The 25,323-nt window shown below is 40.6% G+C and overlaps 1 protein-coding gene across 5 annotated transcripts in view; it reads right to left on the bottom strand.

Annotated features, from left to right (window-relative positions):
• The window catches only part of LOC133602357 (phosphatidylcholine translocator ABCB4-like), a 158,903-nt gene that overhangs the window by 103,120 nt on the left and 30,460 nt on the right, over positions 1-25,323 (bottom strand). For 4 of the 5 annotated variants that reach the window (XM_061955550.1, XM_061955525.1, XM_061955542.1 and 1 more), the window contains 3 exons: positions 24,496-24,619; positions 24,303-24,366; positions 24,104-24,185 (listed from right to left, as the gene is read on the bottom strand). In XM_061955550.1, coding sequence (XP_061811534.1) covers positions 24,104-24,185; positions 24,303-24,364 — 144 coding nt within the window. In that variant the 5' untranslated portion in view covers positions 24,365-24,366; positions 24,496-24,619. Of the gene's footprint in view, positions 1-24,103; positions 24,186-24,302; positions 24,439-24,495; positions 24,620-25,323 lie in introns of all 5 variants that reach the window. The other variant, XM_061955533.1, reaches the window with a different exon arrangement.

Raw genomic sequence — 25,323 nt, forward strand, 5'->3', positions numbered from 1 at the left:
CTGGTCTGATGTCTTTCCTGAATGTGCCCACCTGTGTCACCCTCCCTCATGTGTATAAATGTCTCGTCCTCCTTCTGTCCTGTGCCAGAGTGTTTCGTATCTTCTTGTGCGTACCTCCAGCGTTCCTTTGCCACAGTCTTGTCCACAGCCATTGCCACGTTTACAAATTCTTTGTTTGTAAACTTTTGTCAGGTAAGATTAGCTTCCTAGCATCGCCTCCGTCGGAGCGCTTTTTGTTGTATTGATATATTCTGTTCTTAGCACCTTTTTTCCTCTGCAGTCGGAGCGTTTTGAGTTATTGATATTTTCTTTAGTTTAGAGGTCAGGTTAGTTCTGTTTCTGATAGCCTGTTTTGTTTCTCCCGTTTTGGACCCCTTCCCTTGTCCGTATAAATATCTGTTTCCGAAATCCTGCATCTGTGTCCAGAGTCGTATTTGGGTCGTGACATGTTATCCCTCAGCTGATGCATATCTTTCAGTGAGCAAGGGTTTCTGCAGGTAGTACCAGATCTAATTTTATACTTTTTAATGCAAATTAAAACACATTTAATGCCCATGTCCTAGCTGCAGATAATTATTACATGTAGCAAAAACCATGCAATTTTCTGTATAGACAAAATTGTAAGCATTTGACAATGAGCATCAAAACAGACACAATAATAATAATAAAAATAAATAGAGCAGTTTTTTTAGGGCCCTTGCGGTGCTTTGCATCGCACCTGCGGTGCTTGCGCCGCTGCTCGGGCCCTAACAATGGTTATGGTGTCAGTTTATTCCGAAAATGCATACAATGATACATCACATACCGGAAGTAGGCTGAAGCACAGCTTATTTAATCCTACCTCTTTTCGTATCATAACAGTTTTAACACGAACCACAGTGAATCAATAAATGAGTAAATAAAATAAAAAAAATTATGACAAATGAGTAAGTAAATCATTGTAAATTATATAAAAAACAAAGTTCTCATTAAAAAATAGCTAAGTAATTTATGGTTCTCATAACGAGATGAATAAGATTAAGTAATTGTTCGTATTTGTTTAGTTGAAGGACAATGTGCAGTTACATTTAAAGATGGCTGCCCCAGATTTAGCACCATGCTAATTTCCATCTGTAGTCATTTTATGGCAAATTTAACATCCACAATTAAAATTACACAGGATTAAAAATACATAACAAAATTGAAATTACACAATAAAAAGCAATTCAAAATACAAGTGCAATATATAGAGAAAGTGCAAGTTTCAAATCAGTGGGCGGACAAGGTACAGTATTTTAGCAGCATCATTTAAATTGCAGATATATATATCCATCCATCCATCCATTTTCTACCGCTTGTCCCTTTTGGGGTCACGGGGGGTTGCTGGAGCCTATCTCAGCTGCATTCGGGCGGAAGGCTAGGGTATCAGTGACGTGCGGTCACTGGAGGCAGGTGAGACGGGGCCTCACCTGCCATCAACCTCACCGCACGTCACTGATATATATATATATATATATATATATCAGTGACGTGCGGGGCCTCACCTGCCATCATGGAAATAAAAAAAATGTAAAATAAATTTTTTTTATTAAATTGTTATATATATATATTCAGTGATTATACTATAAAGTTATTTTCCATTTAACTTCACCAGTTTTAGATTATTTTTATTCAAAATCGCTGAATTTTCACATTTGCCGTTCAAATACTGAGAAAAGACGGTGCGGTGATCAGCAGCCAGTTGAGGCACGTCACTCAGTTGTGCCTCAACATGGATTGCGGACTCGGCTAACTGCTGGCCTGCTGTGCAGTGAGATTGATTGCTATATGAACTATATTATACATTTCCATAGTTTAGTTAGCTGAGGTATATAATGTACAGTGTTTTTTGTCAACAACTGTATGTGTGTAACGTATTTCTTGTGCTGAGCAATCATAAAACTGCTGCGAAGACGCACTGTGTGAGGCTCGCAGTAATCCCGCCTCCTGGTGCCGGATAATGCACCCCCCGACGGGAGCGCCACACCAACTAAAGCCCACACCCAAACCCTCCACGTGCAAGACCTAATCCACCCAAAAAAAGTCACTTAACAAGAAGCCAAAAAGTGCAAAAACAACAATGCTCGCGCCGGAGGAGCCGTGAACGACTGCAGGGCCACAACATTAGGTACACCTGCAGACTGCAGCACGGATTTCATATTTCATTCATTCACAACTCCTCCAACACGAACACCACTCTTCCCACACTTATAAATAAAGGTAAGACCATAATAACGTTTTTTTAATTAAATGTGCTTTTTTGTGTGCAAGAATGGGAAATTATTCCACCTGAGAAGCTTAAAAAATGTGTCTCCTCAGTTTCCAAACGTTTACTGAGTGTTGTTAAAAGGAAAGGCCATGTAACACAGTGGTGAATTTACCCTTCCCAACTACTTTGGCACGTGTTCTAAGTTAATTATTATTTGCAAAAAAAAAATAAAGTTTGAGTTTGAACATCAAATATCTTGTCTTTGTAGTGCATTCAATTGAATATGGGTTGAAAAGGATTTGCAAATCATTGTATTCCGTTTATATTTACATCTAACACAATTTCCCAACTCATACGGAAACGGAGTTTGTAAATAAAAGAAATACTTGAATTTCAGTGTTCATTTATTTACACATATACACACACATAACACTCATCTACTCATTGTTGTTCTTGAAAGTGCAATGCTTTGCAGCCAGAAGCACAGCCTTATATACTACATACATACTAAATACACAGTAATGAAAAGACAGTTGTTCTACTAACTGTACTGTGCTTGCTGCTTACTTATGTAGCACCCCTACTGTAGGATAGCAGGTTAGTACAACAATTAAGATTGCTAGGTTCTTGGCTGTATAATTGAGGGACTCGCAATGAGACGTTACGTACTTAGTGGACCACAGAACTGCTGGCAAATTTATTGCACAATAATAAACGATAACACATGACCAGTGTGCTTTTTAAATTGAAAATACCCCCCAAAAATGAAATAAAAATAGAGCTCTGTTGCAAAATTCAAAAGTAGCAAAATAGAAGAATGTCCTTTTTAAATTGTCCTTTCAAAAAATACAATCTACCCGGGTAGTAATGAATTGAACACTGTCTATATTCCTTTGTTGGGAATCCTTAGTTCTATTGTAATCCGTTATTCCATACTGATTCGGTTCGATACTTGCGACTCTGATGGTGGATCAGTTCAGTTATAGATCACTGCAGAGTGTGGAGACCGATGCAGCTGGCCACACCACATCCAAACGCTCCCTCTCCGCAGACTCTCACTCACTGGGACTGACTCGCCATCTTAACTCAAGTCCAGCTTGGAACCAGACTTCAGGATCATACAAAAAAATTAATCTGCACATAGCAGTACAGAATGTAATCAGTTAGAATACTCTTTTTACTCTTAGTTCTCTTCCATATGGTACCATATTAACTTCAATTTTAAATCAATAAACACAGTTACTCATTTTAACTATTTTGTCATGGACATATGAATACTGGTCGGTTCACACTGTACTCCATATAAGTCTGTAAGACTTTAACAGCAGCATCAAATCATGAAAATTATAGTAGCTTCACCTTTTACTTAAGACTTCAATGAATGAAATGAGTTACATCCATTTAAGGATTTTTTACCTTTTTATCTTTAAATTATGAACTGTGAATTATCACTTTTTAAACCATCACAAAATAAAATAAGTGATTATTTAACTGAAATCACATTTTGGTCATCATGTATTATAATGATTATCATTTTAACTGTATCAATTTAATAAATGAAATGTATCAACAGTTCCCCTTTAAGCAGCATGACAAGCAGCATTGGAATGAATGCAGCTTCTCTGCTCACTACATAAGGCTGAACACAGTAACATTAAATATACATATTTTTTACACAAAAAAAAAATACAATAAAGTTATCGAACTGCAACATGCTAACATGTCACAAGGCATTCTTTAAATACATCATATTACTCCAATTGGTTTTGTACATCTTAACTCTGTGTCTTGTTATCAGACTCCTCTCTTTAGCACTAACAGGATGCTAGGCTAACAGCTAACAGTTATATTCTGTAGGCCTCATTTACAAAGTAACACTTACTGGAGTTCTCAGCAGCACAAAACACAGCAACCCAACTCCCACTGGGACCAGGCTATCTTATGCTGCTTTTCCAACACTCGGTTTGAAAATTGACAAGTATTTTAACGTATAAACCTTGTCTTTGCAACACAACGATATGACTCGTGCCTTCACTGTGACGTTCAGTGAAGGCAAAGGTGACAAAGGTGCATGCGACCTCTACTGGCCAACATGTGAATAACATGCTGCGTGCATGCATCATTAATTTAAACCTGTCGTGACCACATGACTTTGACAAATCAATTTTAAAATTTTTTAAGTGACCAAAAGTGACTTTGGCACACCATATATTATAAATTAATAATAGGCGAATATATTTGTGACACTATATTTCCATATGGGTTACACACTCCCCCCTTAAGTCAGCATGAGTCCCTTCATGTGCTATAACATCTTGACTCAAATTGCTATAACCCAGTGGTTCTCAAACTTTTTTTGTCATCCCCCACTTTGGACAAGGGGGAGTTTTCAAGCCCCACCTGCCCCCATCGGCCTAACAGAACGCTAATGCCAAGCTTAACATTTTCAAATTTATTGAACATCAAGTAACATCAAGTTGTATACATTCAAACTCAATAACATAACATAACATCAAGTTCAATAATGAATAAAATAACTGTGCAGTTGTGGTATAACTTGCCCATCCATCCATCAATTTTCTACCGCTTATTCCCTTTGGGGTCGCGGGGGGCGCTGGAGCCTATCTCAGCTACAATCGGGCGGAAGGTGGAGTACACCCTGGACAAGTCGCCACCTCATCGCAGGGCCAACACAGATAGACAGACAACAGTCACACTCACATTCACACACTAGGGCCAATTTAGTGTTGCCAATTAACCTATCCCCAGGTGCATGCCTTTGGAGGTGGGAGGAAGCCGGAGTACCCGGAGGGAACCCACGCAGTCACGAGGAGAACATGCAAACTCCACACAGAAAGATCCCGAGCCCGGGATTGAACCCAAGACTACTCAGGACCTTCGTATTGTGAGGCAGATGCACTAACCCCTCTTCCACCGTGCTGCCTGGTATAACTTGCATCAAGTTCAATAATAAATAAAATAACTTGCATCAAGTTCAATAATAAATAAAACAAAAGTGTTATAACTTGCATCAAGTTCAATAATAAATCAAAAAATGTGTTATAACTTGCATCAAGTTCAATAATAAATCAAATAAAAGTGTTATAAATTGCATCAAGTTCAATAATAAATCAAATAAAAGTGTTATAACTTGCATCAAGTTCAATAATAAATCAAATAACTTGCATCAAGTTAAAAATAAATAAAATAAAAGTGCCACTTTGCAATCTTTGCAAAAAAAAAGGAGGAGCTATGCATTTGGCAAGACAGGGCAAGTGACAGCACTTTGCCCCGGGAGAGCCACCTTGCTTCACTGTGAAACACATACTTGCCAACCCTCCCGGATTTTCCGGGAGACTCCCGAAATTCAGCGCTTCTCCCGAAAACCTCCCGGGACAAATTTTCTCCCGAAAATCTCCCGAAATTCAGGCGTACCTGAGTGACGTGTCGACAGCATGTTTTCACGTCCGCTTTCCCACAATATAAACAGCGTGCCTGCCCAATCACGTTATAACTGTAGAATGATCGAGGGCGAGTTCTTGGTTTCTTACGTGGGTTTATTGTTAGGCAGTTTCATTAACGTCCTCCCAGCACGGCAACAACACACAACAACAGCAGTCACGTTTTCGTCTACCGTAAAGCAGTTCGTCTGCCGTAAACAGCAATGTTGTGACACTCTTAAACAGGGCAATACTGTCATCTAATGTACATGCATATGTGACATTAACATCTAGGGCTTTAAGAGAGTGCAGTGCACAACTGCGCACACAACAAGGAGACGAAGCAGAATGCATCATCAGAGAGGGTGTTCAGCATGGTTAGAAAAATAGTGACAGAGAATAGAACAAGGATGGACAATTCAACCCTTAACTCAACAATGAGTAGATGAGTGTTATGTGTGTGTATATGTGTAAATAAATGAACACTGAAATTCAAGTATTTCTCTTATTTATATATATATATATATATATATATATACAGCTAGAATTCACTGAAAGTCAAGTATTCTTATATATATATATATATATATATATATATATATATATATATATATATATATATATATATATGTGTGAAATACTTGACTTGGTGAATTCTAGCTGTAAATATACTCCTCCCCTCTTAACCACGCCCCCACCCCCACCTCCCGAAATCGGAGGTCTCAAGGTTGGCAAGTATGGTGAAACAGCACGGCTGTATGATCAGCTCCCATTTCCTCACACAGTGCAGAGAACAGTCGCGCTTTCAGTGGTCGTGTTTTGATCAAATTTACCGCGCTCACATCTGTTAAAACCTCATTGAGTTCGGGGCTGAGCTGCCATGACGCGAGTTCTTCCCGGTGAATGACACAGTGTGTCCAATGCGCATTTGGCGCAACCCTCTTTATTAGAGCCTGCAGCTTGTTTCTTGACCCTGCCATGGTCTGTGCGCCATCAGAGCAAAAGTCCACACAGTTTTCCCATTTAAGGTCGTGTTCTTTGAGGAAACTGTCCATTATCTTGAACAGCTCATCAGCAGAGGCTCTATTTTTGATGTATTTGCAAAACAGCAAATCTTCGCACAGTGACTCACCATTCACAAAGCGGACGTATGCGATGAACAGGAAGTCTTTATTGCTGTCAGTAGCTTCGTCCACTTGTAAAGCAAAACGACTTTCTTTTCATTTGTCTCCGAGTTGTTCCTCAAGATCACTTACAATGTTGCATATACGTCTCGCAACTGTGTCGTTTGACAGTGGGACAGCTTTTCATTTTGCTGCGCTTGTCTCGTCAAGTTTGTTCCGCTTAGCCCCGCCCCCATTAGTTACTGTTGCTATGTCTGTCAAACTTTTGCTCCTACCTAGAAATGTAAAGCCTACAGGAAAAATTAAAAGTAATTTACATTTATTTATATAGCGGATTTCACAGACAGAATCACAAAGTGATTTACAGTGTGTATAGAAAATGAAAGCATAGTAAAAAAAAAAAAAATCTTAAAAAAAATCTTAAAAAAAAAAAAATTAAAGTGAAATTCCCTCCCGTTCCTCGCGCCCCACCTGTCATGTCTCTATTCCCCACCAGTGGGGCGCGCCCCACACTTTGAGAAACGCTGCTATAACCTCATGACTGTCGTAGTCACCTAAGGAAATGAGTGCGTGATTGAAACTGTCTAAAAGACTTTGAGCAAAAGAGATGAGGGGTTTACCCAACTGTGGGTAGTTCAATCGGTCTGGTGGCCGCCGTAACCTTATAGATCGGCGTACCATATTGCCTTCCCCACAGTCATTAGGTAAGTCGGTTCCCTCGGCTTGATTATCTTGAGCTTCTGGAATTTCAGTGTTATTTCCCGGTTCTCCATTTTCATTACTCTCCAACTGGTGATCTCCAACCACCTCAGGAAATTCCTTTTCTTTTTCAACTGGCAACGCAGGCTCATTACCAGCATAGGACTTCACTTGTGACTGGGTTTGTAGTGTCTCGCCCACTTCCTTTTCTGTGGGAGGATTGTCAGCTACAACCAGCTGTTTAGGGATGTCATAGACCTTTGTAAACCTCTTCTCAGTGAGAGCTGAGGTTTCCTCGGGAAGGACTGTGTACTCCTCTTCAGACTCAGAACTTTCCTCTTCTTGGATCTGAGGAGAACTTTGTCTTGTCCTGGGATGACGAATCAGCCTTGGCTGATTGGATTCCTCATCCTTGACTTCAACCAATTGCCCACACGGCAGCAGAAGATCCCTGTGTAAAGTGCGAACTGGACCATCTTCATCCACTGGCTGGACCTTGTAAACAGGTAAGTCTCCCATCTGTTGTAAGACACTGTACACAGCGGACTCCCACTTGTCAGCGAGTTTGTGTTTGTTCCTCAGACGGACATTTCTCACCAGTACTCTATCTCCTACTTCAAGTGTGGACTCTCTGACTCGTTTATTCCACTGCTGCTTATTCCTCTCAGCAACTTTCTGGGAGTTTTCAATGGCTGTTTGATAACTCTCCTCGAGTCGAGACTTGAGATTTCGCACATATTGGGAGTGAGATACTGGTGTTCCTTCCCTGACGGGTAGGTTGAATGCAATATCAACTGGAAGCCTGGGTTGTCTCCCAAACATTAACTCATAGGGACTGAACCCGGTGACCTCACGTCTGGTACAGTTGTAGGCATGTGTGAGTGGTTTAACAAAATCACGCCAGTGACTCTTTTCTTTTTCTTTCAGAGTACCCAACATACCAAGAAGGGTGCGGTTGAACCGCTCAACCGGGTTTCCCCTCGGGTGACTAGGACTGGTTCTCACTTTCTTGATACCGGCTATGGCACACAGTTCTTTAATAGTGTGGGATTCAAAATCTCTTCCCTGATCACTGTGCAGGCGTTCAGGAAAGCCGTAGTGAACCAGGAACTGCTCCCACAGACACTTCGCAACAGTAGTAGCTTTTTGGTCTTTCGTGGGTATGGCTACCGCGTATTTTGTAAAGTGGTCTGTGATGACCAGAATGTCCTTGGTATTGTGGGAATCAGGCTCCAGTGATAGGTAGTCCATGCAGACTAATTGCATTGGCCTACTTGTCTGGATACTGACCAGCGGTGCTGCTTTCTCAGGCGGAGTCTTCCTCCGAACACACCGGCCACAGGTTTTGACCTTGTGCTCAACATCCGCAGCCATTCGTGGCCAGTAGAATCTTGACCTTACTAAGTCAATGGTACGGTCTATGCCCATATGTCCCATGTCGTCATGGAGACACTTGAGTACAGTGACTCTGAGGGACTCTGGAAGAATGAGTTGATAGATTGTTTCCTCTTCACATTTCCGCTTCCTGTACAGCAGACCATCTCTCATCTCAAGGCGCTTCCACTCCTTGAGCATCAGTTTGAGTTCAGGAGAATTAGGACCAATGTTCCGAGGTACTGGGCCTCCAGATTCCAACAGATGAATAACATGCTTGATGGCAGGGTCAGCTTCCTGTCGTTCTCGGAGGTCATCCTCACTGAAGATGGGTACTGTCACATGACCTAATAATTCTTCATCACTGTAGATGTCTGGAATAGCGTCGGCGTTGAGAGCTAGAGATTCAACCAACGTGATGGAAGGTAAGTTGTCGGTTTCTCTTATCATGTGTCGGTGACATACGGCTGTAACTACATCTTCAGGTAAGTTTAGATGGTCAGGTGACGATGATAGATGATGTGAGGTGAACCGCTTTATTCTCTCTCTTTCTTCCAGTGAAGCGTCATCATCAACCAGCATTCCATGCGGTCGCCTGGAGAGACCATCGGCATCTTGATTGCTCTTTCCAGCCCTGTACTTGATATTGAAATTGAACGTAGAAAGGGCTGCTAACCAGCGATAACTGGCAGAATCTAGCTTAGCTGAGGTGAGTATGTAAGTTAACGGATTGTTATCCGTTACCACAGTGAAGTTGTACAGACGTTTGGAAGAATCTGCACTTCTCGAGAGAGAGCTTGAGACCATATTCTCTTAGCCGTTGGAGGACATGCAGAAGCCTGGCCTCGTGTTCCTCCAGGGAGGCAGAGAACACAATGAGATCATCAAGAAAGACAAGCACCTCTTTCAGGTTAATGTCACCCATACATTTCTCCATTAAGCGCTGAAATTTACTTGGCGCATTGGTTATCCCCTGGGGCATACGGTTGAACTCCCAAAACCCCAGGGGACAGACAAAAGCAGTCTTGGCTTTGTCACTTTCTGCCATACCAATTTGGTAATATCCGGACTTGAGGTCCATCACAGAAAACCACTGTGACCCGGTGAGAGCGGAGAATGCTTCTTCGAGGTTTGGTAAAGCATAAGCATCCTTTATGGTTTGCGTATTCAACTTACGGTAATCGACACAAAGTCGGACATCACCGTTCTTTTTCTTTACAACAACTATGGGTGACGAGTAGGGTGACTCGGACTCCCTTATCACACCAGCTTCTAGCAGTGTTTTAAGGTGTTCCCTCACAGCCTCATAGTCATTGGGATGTATGGGTCTTGAACGCTGTTTAAAAGGCGTCTCGTCCTTGAGCTTTATACGATGCTTGACTTTGGTGGCATGACCAAAATCAAGGTCATGATGTGCAAACACATCAGAGTAACCATTGAGTTTCTCTGTGACTCTGGTTTTCCATTCCTCTGGTAGAGGAGAATTGCCGAAGTCAAACGTCAGGGTGTTGTTTGTGGACTGATTTGTAGAAGAGGTTGCACTACAACAGTTCACAGTATCTGCATTCTTGTCAGATAATGGACTTTTTTCAACAATCTTTTCAGGAACATGTAGTTCTGCGACAACACTGTTTGTGGGTAGTGTTATGTCATGGTCTGTCTCGTTTCTCAGCCAAACAGCCAACTTGTGCTGAGGCTGCTGGGGCAAAGTGACGAGGCAACAGTCAACGAAAATGCCACCAGGTAGGACAGACTTTCTTGGCTGCTCCAGAACTGCCAATTTCTCCGTATTTGCAGGATTGACATTGACCTGGCCTTCCACAAGGACTTTATCATGTGCAGGAATAACTTGCTGTGGTTTCCCTTTGAGTGTCATTAGACCTATTTGCCCAGTGCTCTTTAGCTTTTGTCTGAATTCAAGTGCACTGAGGATTTGTTTGTAGCCATGAACAGTTGAAGTGGTCTTTTGAGTGTTGTGTTGGCACTCTTCATCATATAATACATCAAGTAAGTTGGTCCCTATTAGAACAGGCAGGTCAATGTTGGAGCGTTGATCAGGGACAACTAATGCTAGTGTGTTCACTTCGGGTGCAGTGTCAATAAACTCCTTTGGCAACCCAATACTGACTTCTACATAGCCCAAAATGGGACGGACTGACCATTAGCACCTTCCACATCAAGAAGATTGAATGGTTGGATAGGCTGTTCTGACAGGTGCTCTGTGTAGAATGAGTTTGAAATTGTGGTCACCTGAGACCCTGTGTCAAGAAGGCAGTAACACTTTACACCTGACACAGTCACATCACTGATGCATTTGTTGCCAATTAAACCTTTTGGTATTTTAGATTGGTGCTTTGTTCTGTGGGAATAACTTGAAACATTTTGTTTGGAGCTGGTGTTAGTCTTTGTTCCTGTTTGCTCCTCAACAGGAACAGAATTTAAAAATCCTGTTTGCTTTGTTCGTCCCACAGCTTTTGTTTCTCTTTGAGTTCTTGGCGTTTAGCCTCAACAACCTCCGGGTTGGGCTCGTTGGGACAAGCTGGCGCTATATGTCCGTCTTCGCCACAGTTAAAGCAATACCACGCTCGTGGTTTCTTTTTGCCTCTTCGGACAGCCTCTGTCATAGGCTCCCTTTCATTGGGTTTCTTTGGTTTAGCTCCCTTGGAGGTAGCCTTTGTGGAAGACTCATCCACGGACGCTTTCAGGTTTGCCAACTGGGATTGAAGTTGTGCAAGTTGTTTTTGTATTTTCTTTGTACTCTCATTATAGTTGTCCTTTACAGCAGTGGCTGCTATGTCCCTCTCATCTGTATCAGAGTTGTACACGTTCACATTATTAGACTGCACTTTAGCTTTGTGAAATCCAACATGTTGCTTCATACGACGAGATCTGGCAGCCTGCTTGTCTTCCTTCGTCCTCACTAAAAGCAACAACTCGGAGAACGAGGGTGGGGCATCCTTCTGCAGTTGGGACAGCTGAAGATGTGTGATTAAACTATTGTTGAAACATCCCCTGCAGAACTGTTTCAGCAGTTGCCGGTCTGCGTCGCTGGCAGGAATGCCATTCCTCTTGACTACTTTGCTCAGTATTGACTGCAGGCGATGTAAATAAGCAGAAGCCTTTTCACCCGGCTCTGCGTCGGTAGTAAGGAATGCTGCAAATAGCTCATCAGCATCATCCACAGTACCGTAGGCTGAGTCAAGAACATGCAAATAGTCACGTGGGCTCGACTGGGGCCCAAGATGCTTTACAACATTTACAGCTGGAGGAAGGAGACTTTTTTACAATCCTTCTGACCACTTGCTTGTCAGGGATTGTGGTATCGCTGAAGTAGAACTCGACATTACTACGCCAAGTGTCATAATCGACTTCCAGGCTAGGGTAGGGAGTTTTCCCAGAAAAAGGCCTCAACCTGGCATGGTGTGTTGACGACATGTCACTGCTCTTTACAATATGCTCCACGACCATTCTCTGCACCTCAGGTGCGTTAATTTGGTCAAGTGGTAGCTGAAAGGGTGATCTGGCACCACTAGGCAGGGTTTGTTTAAGTGGGGCCGCATTCATATTTAGAGTGGCCAACTCCTCTCGCAGGACCTTTTCAAAGTCTGTGCCACTCAATTTTGCAATGCCTTCAAGCTCACACAGGTAAAATTTGGTTATGTTCGAACCTGCATTAGCAGCATAAACACTAGATAAGAGCTGCACATAGTGTGTAATTTTGTCATCTGAAGAAGGTCTGTTATATGGTAAATCACGTGCAAGAACACTAACACCTTCACTAGATTTAAACTCAACAATAACAGAATTTGGGAATTTAGTATCGGAACTGTCAATTTTAACCACTCTTTCAATGGACCCATATTGATTCAAAAAGTCAAATACCTCCTCATCTACTTCAGTACCAGACATGCCACTGACCAGTACTGAACTGGGTACCTTAATGTTTTCAGACTTAATGACATCCATATTTCAAGTGTAAAGTCAGAGGTATTACAAAAATTGTGAACAAACGTTGCCAGAGCTGTTCTGTATTGTACGCACAGTATGAATTCGGAATCACAGCGCTCCTGGCTGGCTCGCCAAGTGTGTTGCACCCCTACTGTAGGATAGCAGGTTAGTACAACAATTAAGATTGCTAGGTTCTTGGCTGTATAATTGAGGGACTCGCAATGAGACGTTACGTACTTAGTGGACCACAGAACAACTGCTGGCAAATTTATTGCACAATAATAAACGATAACACATGAACAGTGTGCTTTTTAAATTGAAAATACCCCCCAAAAATGAAATAAAAATAGAGCTCTGTTGCAAAATTCAAAAGTAGCAAAATAGAAGAATGTCCTTTTTAAATTGTCCTTTCAAAAAATACAATCTACCCAGGTAGTAATGAATTGAACACTGTCTATATTCCTTTGTTGGGAATCCTTAGTTCTATTGTAATCCGTTATTCCATACTGATTCGGTTCGATACTTGCGACTCTGATGGTGGATCAGTTCAGTTATAGATCACTGCAGAGTGTGGAGACCGATGCAGCTGGCCACACCACATCCAAACGCTCCCTCTCCGCAGACTCTCACTCACTGGGACTGACTCGCCATCTTAACTCAAGTCCAGCTTGGAACCAGACTTCAGGATCATACAAAAAAACCAATCTGCACATAGCAGTACAGAATGTAATCAGTTAGAATACCCTTTTTACTCTTAGTTCTCTTCCATATGGTACCATATTAACTTCAATTTTAAATCAATAAACACAGTTACTCATTTTAACTATTTTGTCATGGACATATGAATACTGGTCGGTTCACACTGTACTCCATATAAGTCTGTAAGACTTTAACAGCAGCATCAAATCATGAAAATTATAGTAGCTTCACCTTTTACTTAAGACTTCAATGAATGAAATGAGTTACATCCATTTAAGGATTTTTTTACCTTTTTATCTTTAAATTATGAACTGTGAATTATCACTTTTTAAACCATCACAAAATAAAATAAGTGATTATTTAACTGAAATCACATTTTGGTCATCATGTATTATAATGATTATCATTTTAACTGTATCAATTTAATAAATGAAATGTATCAACAGTTCCCCTTTAAGCAGCATGACAAGGGTGCTTTTAGCAGCATTGGAATGAATGCAGCTTCTCTGCTCACTACATAAGGCTGAACACAGTAACATTAAATATACATATTTTTTACACAAAACAAAAATACAATAAAGTTATCCAACTGCAACATGCTAACATGTCACAAGGCATTCTTTAAATACATCATATTACTCCAATTGGTTTTGTACATCTTAACTCTGTGTCTTGTTATCAGACTCCTCTCTTTAGCACTAACAGGATGCTAGGCTAACAGCTAACAGTTATATTCTGTAGGCCTCATTTACAAAGTAACACTTACTGGAGTTCTCAGCAGCACAAAACACAGCAACCCAACTCCCACTGGGACCAGGCTATCTTATGCTGCTTTTCCAACACTCGGTTTGAAAATTGACAAGTATTTTAACGTATAAACCTTGTCTTTGCAACACAACGATATGACTCGTGCCTTCACTGTGACGTTCAGTGAAGGAATGCCGGTAATGACAAAGGTGCATGCGACCTCTACTGGCCAACATGTGAATAACATGCTGCGTGCATGCATCATTAATTTAAACCTGTAGTGACCACATGACTTTGACAAATCAATTTTAACATTTTTTAAGTGACCAAAAGTGACTTTGGCACACCATATATTATAAATTAATAATAGGCGAATATATTTGTGACACTATATTTCCATATGGGTTACACTTACTAAAAAAAATAACAATACTTACCTTTCACTATTTGAGTAGCCTTTGTTCTGCCATTTGCGTACTGGCGAGCGATCTCTGAATCCGGTAACATATCCTTCACGGATTTGTTGTAGACATCCACAAATGAAAACGGGATGTTGCGTCCAGCTATCAGCATAGCCATCTTTGTCTCGGCATAAGTTACACCATCGGGTCTCCATTTAGCGAGGAGGCCCATAATACTGGGCTGGGACCGGTGCTGCGTTGCCGCCGCTTTGTGCTTTGCTGACCGTTCATGAGTGAGTATATCCGTAGGCAGCATACCCCTTTCCCTTCGAACTGTCCTGGATAAACTGAAATTCTTGTTTCCATTCGTTTTGGAACTTACAAGCGTATCTCTTCATCTTACTCATCGTCGGCGTCGCCATGGCTGTATGTTCCTCGTTCTTCTGCTTCGTCTCTTTGTTGTGTGCGCAGTTGTGCACTCTCTAAAAGCCGTGGCTGTTTATATCGTGGGAAAGCGGACGTGAAAACAGGATGTCCTCACTCAGGTCCGCATGGAGCTGGAGGGGGCGTGGCCTCTAGCTCCGGCTGAAAATCGGGAGATTTTCGGGAGAATATTTGTCCCGGGAGGTTTTCGGGAGAGGCGCTGAATTTTGGGAGTCTCCCGGACAATTCGGGAGGGTTGGCAAGTATGATATATTGCAAGTGAAAATAAAGTACTACAGTTTTTATTAAAATCCACATAACAGATGGTACCCACAAGGTTATCATCCAATAGCTATTGACCCCATTGGTACTGCATACGTAAACAAGATGGTGATATTACACAATTAGACTGGTACTCTGGAGGTTATTAGACAGCACCCGCTAGGGTATCATCTGATTGTCAAATACCCGCCTGGTATTGTTAATGTGTGCAGGACTACCTGTGAGAAGCTGTGAAAACATGAGTTGTTCTTTAGATTTTTTGATGGCTTTGTAGGAAAAGGCTGTTTGGGAGAAGGCAGACTTTCTTTTTGGAACATTATAGTCACCCCTGGATACCGACCTTAACACTCTGCTTGTTAGTTGAGAGCGTAGCTGTATGTATATTTTTAAGGGAGGATCAACATGTTTATCAAGATTCTTCTTCTTTGTAAACTGTTTGAGTCTGAACAGTTCTTTAAACTGGGTAAGATTAGTACATTGTTTGATGTATTTCCTTAATAACAATGCAAGTAACCCTTTTAAACGCAATGAACATATTTTTCATTACTGTTGTATTTTATACTATTGTAAATCGAAGGTCAATAACTTAATTATCCCAAATAGGTAAACAAACATATATGAATAAAATAGACTTATATCTGTAATCAAATATGTGCCTTCAATACATATTGAACACCTTGAAGTGTAGTATTTCCCTAGTTGGAAAAACTGGATTGGGTGGTTTGTTTTGTTGTCTTTTTTGTTGCCAATGTCATCACAGCATATAAGCGCATGTTGCTCATTCAGTTTGAGGATGAATATTCCCACACAGGGACATCTGGCTTTGTAATCATCCTTTTTCCTCCTGTCTCTTGTTACGTAGCAGTCCTTCTCACTAGCAAGTAGTGGCTAGCGAGGCAATGTCCGTGCGTTCTGTGTGTGTGAGTTAGCGGTTTCGCCTGCTCATAACCGAAACAAAGATTGTGGATGACTGACAAGAGGCTTCAAAACATTCATTTAATTCTACTATAAAATAAGCGTGCTCAGGTGCTGAGACGAAGAGACGAAGAAAAGAAACAAACACAGACATAGCAATTTATCGATGCCAGTAAAGTTATCAAGTTTATTTTAATTTATCGTTCCATTAATTGACTTGTTGACTATCGGCCCAGGCCTATAATTGTATGCATTTTTTAAATGCATCTGGACATCACATTTAATGCTTTTTAATACAATTTAAAGGGGAACTACATTTTTTATTTTTTTATTTTGTTTATCATTCACGATCATTATGAAAGACATGGCGAGTGATGTCTTTTTTTTTTTTTTAAGCATTCTTAAATAGCAAATAAATGGCAACAAAAGTCAGCTTACAACGGAACCTATGGGAACCGCTCTGCTTATAAAGCCCTTAAAAAACATCCAAACACATCCATTAAAGTTTTATATACTGTACATGATGCAAGTATGTATGTAATGTAGTAATGTTCACATTTTAATAGCATTTAATATTTACGTACTTTGCTCATTTATTATTATTAATTTCAAAAACGCATCACGACATTGGCTTTTTTTTGATGACTGATGACTGCTCACTGCAGACTTTATGAGAGCCAACAAACATAATAAAACATCACTTACTGTACAAGTACAGCTGTCATTAGGATACCGACTGCTAGGATGTTCATATATTCCCGTTTAGATGAAAAATGACTCATAATCATCGTGAAGAGAACGCCCCCCCGCGACCCCGAAGGGAATAAGCGGTAGAAAATGGATGGATGGATGGATGACTCATAATCATCGTGAAGAGAAGGGGGGTGGAACCAAGCGTCTTTTTGTGTCATTTTCGCCATTAACGGGTCTTATTTGGCTGTCAAAGTGTATCAACTTGTCGAAATACGTCTTTTTCCTTCAACTATTCAGGTTAGAGTCATGATTTATGATCTAGAACAGAGGTCCCCAAACTTTTTGACTCTGGGGCCGCATTGGGTTAAAACAATTTAACGGGGCTGTGTATATGTGTGTGTGTATATATATATATATATATATATATATATATATATACGTTAACGATGGGTAAATGCAGTTTTAGACAATATGATTTGCCTGAGCGGCTAGGAGACACCGAGAGTAACAAGTGGTAGAAAATGGATTCGAAAGGACAGATTTTTACAAAATAATAAAAAAATAAAAAAATTAAAAAAAACTTTTTTTTTTTTACTTTGGACTTCCCGCAGATTGGATTTTGGACGCTGGCGGCCCATGGGCCGTAGTTTGGGGACCCCTGATCTAGAATAAAGTTTATTGAGCAAGAAAGCAAGTAAGCAAGGAAGCGTTTACCACTCAACAATTCAAACAATTGGCACACAAGGTCGTGATCGTGGCGTCGCTATAAATCAGAAGTGCCCAATGTTGGGTCTGGGGGTCAAATTTGGCCCGCCGAGTCGAGCCGAGTTTTGGTGTGTTCCATATGTATAAATATTCATACTGACCTTTTTAAACTCACAACGAGTGCCCCGATCTGTGTTGATACCACATATTGGTCCAGTACCAGCATAAAAAACAAGTATTTGATCATATCGGCTTGAATCTGAACTTTCTAATATTAGTTTTACTACAGGCAGTTTACTTGTGTCTGATGTCTTGTGCGATACTAGCAGTCCTGCAGCGTAATTACTTGTGTGTGACAACATGTGCGATACAAGCAGTACTGCAGCGTGTTTGCTTGTGTGTGATATCATGTGTGATACATGCAGTCTTGCAAAGTGTTTATTTGTGCAACTTTAGACAGCCAGTTACCCTTCAAATGGCCTCCAATAAGCACACAATTTCTCCTATTTTACTAAAGTCATTTACAAAAGGTAAACATGCTGTAAAAAGGCTGTAGGACTATGAGAAGCTAGCAGCTACACAACAGCTGAGCACACAATAGCACACAAGCTAGACATAGGTAATAATCATTGATTAATAAAACAGCATATTTGTCAATATAAACAATTATCGAATAATTGTAGTTGCATGAGTCTCAAAGCCAGAAGTGTGTCAGAAAGCATCCAGTAACAAACAAGTCCGCATCATTCAACTTACTATGTCAATAACTTAACTTAATAATTGTTTATGATCACTCGGTGTCGCCAAAAAACAATTACCAGTACACTCCAACTTAAAGATAGCATAAGTCCATTCTAGACGGTTAATAATAAATAGGTTACTGTTTTCCATATGTACCATTGCCTCTGTTTAAGTAATTCATCTTGATCAAACCTTTTCTAACATTCCACATTACTAAATAATATAAGTATGTACTCAGCCACCCCAGCGACCCCAAGAAGGACAAGCGGTAGAAAATGGATGGATTAATGATTCCTGCTGATATCGGATCAATATCAATATTGTGTCAGAAGTGAAAAAGTTTGGGACATCCTTATGAGTCACACAATTATTGATGGCATGTTTGCTAGGCTAACTAGTTGGCTATCTAGTTGCCTTCTATTATTAACTATGTGCACATGGACACATTTAATCAGATTAAAAGCCGAACCTGAATAAAAATGCTTCATGTAAACACCCCTTCGGATTATTCTGACCCGCTCAGACATGTTCCGATCAATGCCAATAGTCATTCAGATTTTAGCGCATAAAAAACACTTCTTAAGAAATTCGAGTTAAAATGATCTGTACTGCACATGTCTTTGATGTCAGATATACATCGGTGGTGGGGGGGGGGGGAACTAAATGTATTAGTCTTGAAGAAGCGATTGTCTTGCTGCAGTTTCCCCCATTCAACATGTACAGAAGTAGTGTTATATGCGGTTATGTTTAATTATTCAACATGTACAGAAGTAGCGTTATATACTGCTGAGTTTGTTTATTTCAACATGTACAGACTGGGGCTGCAACTAACGATCAGTTTGATAGTCGATTAGTCAACGATTATCTTAACGATTAGTCAACTAATCTGATAATAATGTGTACACATATTTAATGGCTCTAATTTTCCCATCGATTTCTAAATGCAGTTTAAGATATTTTAGGCATGTGCTTACAAACAACAAAGAAGACTAATTCATTAATAAATAACAAAATTTGTTATTACTAAATGTTAAAATGTTATCTATTTAAAAGAAAGGAAAGGCAAAGAGCTAAAAAATATTAACCTTGTATTTAAAAAAAACTGTTGAAATAACAGCAATGAAAACAAACAAAACACAAAATCTAACTTCCTCAAAGTGTGTTATAGTTATATAGTGCTTTTCTCGAGTGACTCAAAACGCTTTACATTGTGAAACCCATTATCTAAGTTACATTTAAACCAATGTGGGTGCCACTGGGAGCAGGTGGGTAAAGTATCTTGGACACAACGGCCGTGATTAGGATGGCGGAAGCTGGGATTGAACCTGCAACCCTTAAGTTGCTGGCACGGCCGCTCTACCAACTGAGCCACGCCGCCCCAAAAAAGAAAGTTTTAACATCTCTCTCTCTCTCTCTCTCTCTCTCTCTCTCTCTCTCTCTCTCTCTCTCTCTCTCTCTCTCTCTCTCTCTCTCTCTCGCTCTCTGTGTGTGTGTAATGTGCGCGGTTCGCGTTTGTTAAGAGTGCTTTTTTTTAACGGCATTGCAAAATGACGCTGCTTTAAAATGTACTTGAATTGATGTAGACAAAGTTTCGCTGACTGACTTTGGCTAAAATGATAGTTAAAAGTTATTTTTCACACAACTTCGTCTCACTCTTGTTAGATAGCTTGCAAGGTAGAAGCTGTGTCCGCATACTCCCTCCAAATGTTCGACATCATGCCTCCCCTTTAAATGCTTGCATATTACAGATGTACTGCCATAAAAAAAGGTACGCTTTGCAAAATGAGCAAGGTATTCATGTTTTTAAGAAGAATAGGAGGACATATCCCCACACATTACATGTTATCACTGGTGTTGTTTTTGTGAGTTAAAAACAAGAGTGATGACGTCACGACTCTTGTCAATAAGTATAATTGTTGGCGACAAATTTTATTATCGACATTTGTCAACAATGTCAACTAATTGTTGCAGCCGTGGTACAGACGGAGCGTTATATAATGTTGAGTTTGTTGCTCTAGAACCAAGACTAGCAAATGAGTGTCATGTGTCGATGTAACAATACAAGAAGGGTTGTCGTTTTAACGAACTGTTAACGACCAGTGCTAACTTCTAGAATTTCACAACATAAAAGGCACAACACAGCTCCATTTCAAAAAGAGAGGTAAAACAAAAGTAGTGAACACATGGGAAAAATGATAAATAAATACCATGACAACGTCGGACAAGCAGAAATGTACAGAGCCAAGTTTGTTCACGGAGGAAGTCACTGCTTGCGCCATAGCACAAACAATAACACACCTTTCCGTTTACGTTATATGGTGCGCAAAGTAAAGCATTACGATTCAAGGTGTGTTGCATGAAAATGCACATCATACTCTAATAATTTTTTCCCGGTCCATGTACATAGTAACATTGTTACTGGTGCTAAATATAGTAACTTTTTGTGTTTCACACTTAAAATTTTAATTTTTGGCCCGCGGCCCATTGGCAGATTTTCACTTTGGCCCTTGGAAGCAAAACGTTTGGGCACTCTGAGCTGCCACTTTATCGTGGTAGAGGAGTTTGCGTGTCCCAATGATCCTAGGAGCTATGTTGTCCGGGGGCTTCTGTGCCCCCTGGTAGGGTCTCCCAAGACAAACAGGTTCTAGGTGAGGGATCAGACAAAGAGCAGCTCGAAGACCGTTATAAAAAACACAAAACAAGGACTCAGATTTCCTTTGCCCGGACGCTGGTCACCAGGGCCCCCCTCTGGAGCAAAGCCCGGCCGGTCCCCACAGCCCAAAGAATGGTGAATGGGTGAATGTGGAAATAGTGTGTCAAAGCGCTTTGAGCACCTTGAAGGTAGAAACCGCTCTACAAGTATAACACATTTAAATTTACATTTTGGTTGACCAGACTCTGCAACATTGCGTGGACATCGGGGGCGGTACCGCTGGATTGGCAGACCGGGGTGGTGGTTCCTATCTTTAGAAGGGGAACCGGAGGGTGTGTTCCAACTATCTTGGGATCACACTCCTCAGCGTTCCCAGTAAGGTCTATTCAGGTGTACTGGAGAGGAGGCTACGCCGGATAGTCGAACCTCGGATTCAGGAGTAACAGTGTGGTTTTCATCCTGGTCGTGGAACTGTGGACCAGCTCTATACTCTCGGCACCGTCCTTGAGGGTGCATGACGGTTTGCCCAACCAGTCTACATGTGCTTTGTGGTCTTGGAGAAGGCAATCGACCGTGTCCCTCTGGAAGTCCTGTGGGGAGTGCTCAGAGAGAATGGGGTATCGGACTGTCTGATTGTGGCGGTCCGCTCCCTGTATCATCAGTGTCAGAGTTTGGTCCGCATTGTCGGCAGTAAGTCGGACCCGTTTCCAGTGAGGGTTGGATTGCGCAAAGGCTGCCATTTGTCACAGATTCTGTTCATAACTTTTATGGACAGAATTTTGAGGCGCAGTCAGGGCGTTGAGGGGATCCGGTTTGGTGGCTCCAGGATTAGTTCTCTGCCTTTTGCAGATGATATGGTCCTGGTGGCTTCATCTGGCCAGGATATTCAGCTCTCACTGGATCGGTTCGCAGCTGAGTGTGAAAGCGACTGGGATGAGAATCAGCACCTCCAAGTCCAAGTCCATGGTTCTCGCCCGGAAAAGGGTGGAGTGCCATCTCTGAGTTGGGGAAGAGATCTTGCCCCAAGTGGAGGAGTTCAAGTACCTCGGAGTCTTGTTCACGAGTGAGGGAAGAGTGGATCGTGAGATCGACAGGTGGATCGGTGCGGTGTCTTCAGTAATGCGGACGCTGTATCGATCTGTTGTGGTGAAGAAGGAGCTGAGCCGGAAGGCAAAACTCTCAATTTACCGGTTGATCTACGTTCCCAACCTCACCTATGGTTATGAGCCTTTTTGTTATGACCGAAAGAACAAGAACACAGGTACAAGCAGCCGAAATGAGTTTCCTCCGCCGGGTGACAGGGCTCTCCCTTTGAGATAGGGTGAGAAGCTCTGTCATCTGGGAGGAGCTCAAAGTAAAGTCGCTGCTTTTCCACATCGAGAGGAGCCAGATGAAGTGGTTCGGGCATCTGGTCAGGATGCCACCCTAACGCTCCCCTGGGGAAGTGTTCAGGGCACGTCCGACTGGTAGGAGGCCATGGGGAAGACCCAGGACACATTGGGAAGACTATGTCTGCCGGCTGCCCTGGGAACGCCTCGGGATCTCCCGGGAGGAGCTGGATGAAGTGGTTGGGTAGAGGGAAGTCTGGGCTTCCCTGCTTAGATTGCTTTCCCCGTGACGCGACCTCGGATAAGCGGAAGAAAATGGATGGATGGATGGATGAATAGTTTGTCTGTGTTAGCGCTTATAATAACAATATCACTAATACAAAATTTATCTAATGATTTGTAATGCTTTTTATTGACCCAACAAAACCCTGTGAGCAATTACACAGAAAAAAGCTGCCTCTGAAGTTTTTTAGATACTTGAGGCTAAAAACAAATCCTGTTGCGGTACTTACATTGTTGTAGGACTCCATAAGATAATAATACATTCTTATCCTTTACCCCAGACATCCTTTATTGCCTCCATTTGACCTAAACAAATTCCAAAATGATTTGCAATCTGAGCAGTGAAGCATGCACAATACCACAAGCAAGCATTTTTTTCAGAAGCATTCTTTTCAGAATGATACAGGCATCTGGGTGTTAGAGTCAGGATTTCAGTATTTGGAAAATGACTATTATTCGAAATTGGCATTTGGAAGAAGGTATACACATGCCTCACAAGTTGTTTTCAATATTTCGATAAAAACAGGAATACTGTGTGCATGTTAACTAAAACGTAAAATCACTATAAGTAAATATATATATATGTATATATATATATATATATATATATATATATATATATATATATATATATATATATATATATATATATATATATATATATATATATATAAGGAAGGAAGGATGTATATATATATATGTATATATATATATATATATATATTTAATTCAATACATAGGATTTCAGCAGGATCTACCTCAGTCTGCTGACATGCAAGCAGAGTAGTAGATTTTTGTAAAAAGCTTTTATAATTGTAAAGGACAATGGTTTATCAACTGATTGCAATAATGTAAATTTGTTTTAACTATTAAATGAACCAAAAATATGACTTATTTTATCTTTGCGAAAATATTGGACAGTGTGTTGTCAAGCTTATGAGATGCGATGCAAGTGTAAGCCACCGTTCATTTTTTTTTAATTTTTATAAATGTCTAATGATAATGTCAATGAGGGATTTTTAATCACTGCTATGTTGAAATTGTAACTAATATTGATACTGTTGTTGATAATATTCATTTTTGTTTCACTTACTTTTGGTTTGTTCTGTGTCGTGTTTGTGTCTCCTCTCAATTGCTCTGTTTGTTGCGCGTTGCTGGGTCGGGTTTGGTTTTGGAATTGGATTGCATTGTTATGGTATTGCTGTGTATTGTTTTGTTGGATTGATTAATTAAAAAAAAAAAAAAAAAAAAAAAAGGTTTTCCCACACCCCTAATACATATATACATATATATATATATATATATATATATATATATATATATATATATATATATATATATATATATATATATATATATATATATATATATACTGTGTGTGTATATATATATGATATGAAGGAACGCAGACAAATAACTCACCACTTCAATAGAGCCAACTTTGGGGACTGTTGGTGGTTGGTCTTTTGTCTTTTTACCTTTGTCAGCCTCATTTTTGAGATCCCTGGGAAAATATAAAATCATGAGTGCAAACCATTTATTTTTCTATTTCCTCTGTTTGACTTTGGTGCAATTTAATTAGCCCACTAATCCAGTTTTTCGAACAGTTACAAAATATTACCTTAAACAAATATATTGTTGGCAGTCTGTTGCATCATTTCGAAACTTGTCTGTTTCAGCCATGCCTACTCTTATTATGGGAAGATGCAAGTTGAAATATTGTATGTTTCACAGCAAGACAATGTTAGTAGTTCTGTCTGAAAAATAATCCACATTAAAGGAGTCTCAGTTGACCAAATAGAGCAGAACCATACCTGAGTCCCTCTGTCCTTTGCATCCGATGTTCAGGCTCCAGTGTGTGACAAAGTTGGCTCGCTCACAAACTAAACACACCTTTACTCCTCCCCCTGCTCTCCATATGGCTTGATTGGAACACTTCTGTTGACGCAGACAAATTAAAGCAGTAAAGTCATTGTTGGTGTCCTACAGTGCAGTGCAGAATTTAGTGACTTGCTCAAGGTTCATTCGGGGTCGAAGAGCATCTAATTCTACAGGATGAAATGTGCATGTGTTCAGACGTTTGGAGAAGTAGGGACACATAATATGTGGGTTCGGATCAGGGGAGGCACTTGTGATTAAGGGCCATATAAATACAATTTAATTGATTGTTATTCTTAGAGGATATCCTCAGGCCATGATTTTAAAATAAGTCATTAGTGCATGTGCCTCACAATACGAATATGCATTTGTGTGTCTGTTTGCGTGCGCGTGTGTGTGTGCATGTGGGCTGCATGGGAGGAGCGCAAAGCTCTAGGGGAAAAAAAGAAGACCAGTGACTGTTTGTTGTGTTGTTTGGTGATTTAAAAGTTTGACTGAGGACTTGGAATTTGTTTCACATTTTCTATACACTACTACTCTTTTGTTGCTGGGAATGTGGAAAAATGCATGGATGGTATGTTGTTTGAATGCTCAATCTTATTAAGATGTGTGATATAATATGTTGCATATACAGTAACTACATTTCTATAGCATCACTGACATATATAGAAGTCTATAAAGGAGATAAATCATAAGAGACAGAAGGGACGCAAAAACTTCCAATGTGCCCAGCTGACACCCATGGACCTCAGAGGCCCCAAAAT

This window comes from Nerophis lumbriciformis, linkage group LG04 (genome assembly GCF_033978685.3).
Source record: "Nerophis lumbriciformis linkage group LG04, RoL_Nlum_v2.1, whole genome shotgun sequence".
NCBI classification, from domain to species: Eukaryota; Metazoa; Chordata; class Actinopteri; order Syngnathiformes; family Syngnathidae; genus Nerophis; species Nerophis lumbriciformis.